Source organism: Anarhichas minor, unplaced genomic scaffold (assembly GCF_050575085.1).
Source record: "Anarhichas minor isolate MPS153535 unplaced genomic scaffold, ASM5057508v1 ptg000027l, whole genome shotgun sequence".
Classification (NCBI taxonomy): Eukaryota; Metazoa; Chordata; class Actinopteri; order Perciformes; family Anarhichadidae; genus Anarhichas; species Anarhichas minor.
This window is the reverse complement of record NW_027466473.1, coordinates 11,555,642-11,561,406: the sequence shown is the minus strand read 5'-3', so window position 1 is coordinate 11,561,406 and position 5,765 is coordinate 11,555,642. Positions and strand designations below refer to the sequence as shown.

The 5,765-nt window shown below is 42.6% G+C and overlaps 1 protein-coding gene across 1 annotated transcript; it reads right to left on the bottom strand.

Moving 5' to 3' along the window:
- Positions 1-2,312: 2,312 nt before the first annotated feature.
- Positions 2,313-4,841, bottom strand: LOC142960472 (beta-2 adrenergic receptor-like). Its single transcript, XM_076102320.1, has 3 exons — positions 4,682-4,841; positions 4,250-4,541; positions 2,313-3,357 (listed from the first exon to the last, which is right to left on the bottom strand). Exons 1-3 carry the CDS (start codon positions 4,839-4,841, stop codon positions 2,313-2,315), a joined length of 1,497 nt encoding a protein of 498 aa, XP_075958435.1.
- Between the last annotated feature and the right edge of the window lie 924 nt (positions 4,842-5,765).

Below are 5,765 nucleotides of genomic sequence, written 5' to 3'. Positions count from 1 at the left end.
TGTCATATTCCTGATGAAAATTAGATTAAATGAGATTCTATTTTTGGATGAACGCTCTGCTTTGTCAACAGCATGCTTGTGGTCACACTGTTTTTCTGTGCAATGCAGTAGTTGGCACTGTTTAAAGGAAGGATTAGATGAGCATCCAGTCTAAAAAACTGTGTTTCCTAATAATTTGTAACCGAAGAAAATAAGAATTTCATCGCCATCAAATCACAAAGTCAGCTGGTTGTTTGGCCCAAATAACCCCGATTCCCCGGGCTGTTTGAATGAAAGCAAGCTGTGACACATATCAAGCTCATGTTAACCTTATTTCTCTCTCTCTCTCTCTCTTTCTGGAGGCCTCTTGAGATCACCCACATACCTGAGCAACAGATTCGAACAACACAATGTCAAAACTTCATTCTTTTACTCACAAAAATATCGAACAGCTTACGAATAAATATTTGCAGAGATGAGAAGACATTCATGTGAGTCTGACGGAGGTAGAAAATAGAATCCACTCCTCTGGTTAAAAGCTAAACACCTGACTCAGTAATTCAAGACAAATATACAGTAAACGTCAAATGACAAATCTTCTTTTTGAGTGTAGACTCGTGTTTCAGTGCTGCTTAAACTCCACATGTATTAACAGACACAATACAACATTGAGAACTAGATACGTTATTGAAGTTGACAACATTAAAACAACTCTCGTTATTCAAGTTGATGTTTAAAAAAATATATTTTCCAACAGTTAGTTAGTCTCGCACACATTACGTGTGTTAAATACAAATATTCAATAGTAAAGTACACAAAACATACAGACAGACACACACACATGTGGAGATCATATTTACTCCACACATGATAATTATTGACCCTCAATAACTTGTTCAAGTGTACTTTTACACACAACACACACACACACACATTGAATAATTATATATATAAAAGCAGGGTTGGGGAGATTATTTTCACAATGGGTATAATGTAATATGATTCTGGGTAGTCTTTATAGATAAACTGTATGCAGGCGACTTTGTCATCATCACTTTGAATTTGGAAAATAAAGATACAAAAACCTAATCCAAACACTTGACTATGTTATAAAAACACATCCCAGTGCATGAAAGTAATCTCTGACAGATAACGTTCATGATAATGTTCAGATCTAAAATCTGATAGGATCAACGCAACGAGTGGGTATGCTGATATTTGGAGAGATAAAGAGGAAGGAAAATATTTCCAGCTAATATGCGATGAAAGAAAGTGAACACCAAGAGGGGAAGTTATGATAATTTGTCTGATACACAAAAATACACCAGTAAATTATCTTGGACCAGTTGTGATGTTTATCAGGCAGGAATGAAAAACAAAAATCTGAGGAGGTTATGATAAGTGAGCCTCAAATGAAACCCTCTATTTCAAATAAGACTTTTTAGCTACAGGGCAAACAAAATGTATTTTCTATATGCTTCATGGGATTTGGCTGGTTGTGCCAAACCCTTAAGGCTATTAGCACTGCAAATGTGGTGAGTTTGTGTAGAAAATGATCAGTTGTTCTTGAGCAATACACTGCTGCAACAACTATGGCGCCCACCGTAGATGTTGTTCAATACAGTCTGAATCTTTTACCATTGGCGGTAAGCAGCTGGTGCTGCAAAATCTTTGCGAAATGAGGCTTCCATTGTAGTTGTGAGGAGCCTGGCAGTGTGCAAGAGGAATTTGAACCAGCAACCTTCCTGCCAGTGGCTCATTTTTCTACACTTCTAATCAACGGCAAAGAATTTCATCTTTGGCAGCTTTTAATAAAGGATTATTTGGGAATTCCATTATAGAGCAGTCATTCACATGTAACAGCAGAATTGTCCTTCAATATTTGACTTCTATATTTGTCCTGTTAGTCAGTGGTAGGCAATTAAATGGCTGTCAATTAAAACGTCACCTTTCTGTTGGTATAAACTGGGGGTGAACGAAATAATAGAGACATCTTCCAATAATAGCCACATTGTACCAATGTGGTGAAGCTCGTAATGTTTAGTTTTACTTTGAGGCTGTACTTTTTGTATACTTTTGCATTGTGTACAGCCTTTTTGTACCTCAATAAGTTGTGTTAAGATGTCTTGGAAATTCATTAAGGTTTTAAGTCAAACCTTTCCAAATGCTTACTAATACTGCTGAACATAGTTTACTTGTGTAGCTGTTATTAGGAATACTACAGCAGCAAAGAAGGACAGCGATGTGAAATGTGAAGTTTTTTTGAGCACCATCAAATTGATGCGCACGGCACGACTAAGCACACACAGTGTAAAGTCTAATGTCTTAATCGGTCATGCAATAGAAGCCAGGTTATCATCACAGCTCCCATTAGCAGAACTGTTAGCCGACCAGTTCGTCAGGGAACCAGGAGCTACTTCTAAAACCTGCTCACGGCAAGAAGCCGGAGGAGCCAGAGTCAGTGAGCTGTCCTGGATAGAGCTCTCCAAACTGCCCTTCCACCCTGACCTCTGCTGAACGTCCAGCCCCCTGACACCATTCAGGTCTGAGTTCCCATAGGTCCTACCTGGAGGCTTGGGGTAACGACCTCTGTCCCTGCACCATCCCCATCCCCTCCTCCCTCCCCCGCGCCCCCATTTGCTCCTCAAACAGAGTACCTCCTGGAAAGCGTGCCTGAAGTCGGGGCTGCGGCAGTAAATGAGTGGGTTGAAGGCCGAGTTGGAGTATCCTAGCCAGTTGAGGAGTCTGAAGAGCAGCTTGATGTCCCCCAAGTTGAGGAAGGTCACGAGGATGTTTAGGATGAAGAAGGGTAGCCAACACAACGTGAAGATTCCCATGATGATCCCCAGAGTTTTCACAGCCTTGTGCTCCTTCAGACAGAACTTAAGACGCTTTGCGGCAGAGTGTCTTCCTTCCCCTTTTTCTGGCCTTGCTCTGTTCTCGCCAGACTTTTCCACCGCAGCATCGTCTATCCCTCCTGTTTTCTGCATGTTTAGTCTGTCCTCTCCTGCTTCTTCTCCCTCCTCAGTTCCTGCCAGTCTATTCATTGCTGGACTATCATCAGGATAAGTCAGCTGTGCAGTATAATGCAAGTTATAAAAGTGCCTCTCCCTCCCCCTGATCTTCTCCAGCTGTTTCTGAGCCTCCTGGAAGACACGGGTATACAGGACAATCATCACCACCAGCGGAATGTAGAAGGACACGATTGAGGAGGACACCGCGTACGCCGCATTGGTGTTGAAATCACAGCAGTACTCATCGTCCAAGCACTGGCGAGCTACCGTATCATTTGACACCCACAACTTCAGATGGATGGGCAGGAAGGAGATGAGGGAGGCCACTGCCCAAACCCCGAGGACCACGGCGAAGGCCCGACCCCTGGTCAGCGGAAGGAGACAAGAGAGTTAACATATTGTAGAATATTACAAACGTGTGAGTGAAAACAGACAGGTGAGATAATTTGATTTAACAAAATGTTGGCTGTCCAACAGTGTAATAAAGGTGCTCGAAAAGCAATATGATAGACTCAGTTTGTTAACTAACAAACCGTCTCTTATGGCCACATCCTAAATTTGATCGTAGTTAACGTGGCACTTGTGTTCAGATTTTCCAGGATGTTGCACCTCTGGCCACACCCCGAAAAAGGATGTCACAACGGGTTTTGGACGGAAGATGAAAACACCTGCTGTGATAATACTAGTTGGCGTGTGGCTCGATGTACAACATGCTGGGAAGCTTGAACATGTAGAGAGTCAACACCTCCTCACACAAAGGTTTGTGTGGTATTCTACGAAAAAGTGCTCATTTTTTGTGCCCAGAAAAACGTGTCAATTTCCAATCGTTTCAAAATAAACTTCCTTTTTCACAGAAAACAACATAGTTAGTTTTAGGCAACAAAACTACTTGGTTAAGTTTAGTAAAAGATCGGGGTTCCGGTTTTAAAAAAAATACGGAAGCGGCGTTACTTCTCGTTTCGCACGTGGCACAATCAGTGGTCTCCTGGGTGAAAGACCTATGTTTGTTTAAACCCTCCCACTCACTCTCGTTTGTATTTCTGTAGTCTTTATACTTCCGTGTTCATGATTACGTGGATGACATATGCATTGATTTTGTTGGATACGTACGAAATAATTACAGCGCATTCATTTTTAGGTATAGTTATAAAAGCTGGATGAGCACAGCCTGAGAGAGAGGTGCAACATTCTTCATTTCTACTTCAACCCCCCCCCCCCCCCCCACACACAGCCAGAATACAATGTCTTGGTCATACCTGGTGAGTAGCGTCGGGTAGCGAAGCGGTGAGGTGATGGCGAGGTAGCGGTCCACAGCAATCACACACAGGGTTTCGATGCTGGCCGTCACAAACAGCACGTCAGCTGCTGTCCAGAATTCGCACATGAAGTTTCCAAACTGCCAGGTTCCCAGCAGGATGTAGCTGGAGCCAAAGGGGACCACAACCAAACCCATGATGAGGTCGGCAACAGCCAGCGAGGCGATGAAGAAGTTGGTGATTGTCTGGAGCCGCTGGAACCGCACGATGGATGTAATCACTAGCACGTTACCTGGACAGAAGAAAATTGAGTATTTTAACGTTTGGGTAAAAAAGTTTCAAACATATATATAGCTTTTAGTCTTGATACTCTAATAAATGCATCCAACAAACCATCAACCAACTGCAATGATTAAATGCTCTGTAACTTACCAAATACTATGGCCAGAACCAGAATACCCATTGCAACACCCAGCAGCACCAGCTCTGCATCGCTGTACTCCGAAGATCTCGCCAACCGATCAGACCCCAGGGAGGAGTTGCTGTTCTGTGATTGGTTAGCCGGTGCTGAGAAAGCGCTCTCAAGTTCCATGATCTACAGCCAGAACACACAGCTTTGTTCATCATGGATTAAGACAGCGCAAGTGTTGTAGTTTCCAGCTCAGGTTTCAAGTCTTCATTTACATCAGCGATTTGCATGCTTCTGCTTGGGGTTTGTTGCATCTCAGAGAAAGTGTGTGATGTCATATGGATCTAAACAGAGTAACACTATTTGTATATCAAGAGATAATTCTTTCAGCTGAAGAACCTGCCAAACTGCATCCAAATTGGAGTAGTATTTTGAGATGAAAAATGAGTTCATGTCCGTGACAGGTGAGCTGTCCTCAATCGAACTACTTGAGGTCAATGCCTAACCTTCGCCAATCGTCTCTGCCTCAACCAGCTACACACGGCGGGTCTTGTCAAGAAATGCAGTGGGATTCATATACAACGGGAGTGAGAGAGGAGGGATGGCATGCAGAGAGGTTCCTGTTTACGTTGGGCTTCTAGGCTCTAAGAGGTGCAGCAACATTGGCAGAGCAAGACCAGGCAGTGCATGAAATGTCTTATTGCACCTTCTGGCTCTGGATGAGTTTGACATACAGTATATTGCAGTGGGTAGAATACATACATATGTATATATATATATATATATATATATACATACAATTTGTTATGTGGAATGCCGCAGCACAAAGCGACTTGCCTGGCTAAACTGGATCACAATGCATATTTTTCTCATAATTGTTTTAATGGTAATATTACAAAATGTGCATAGAAAATAAGACATTCGGCGAAATATTTAACTTTTATTCATACAGGCTAGGTTAGCTGTGCATGAAGGCTCTTTTACAGCAATGTCCCCATTGACAGCAGACACCAGGTGATTCGTGTACCACTCTGACCGTTCCTCTTGATGGTCGGGGTATACTGTATCCCCCCCGAGTTACGTAAGCAAAGGTTTCAGATCATAAGT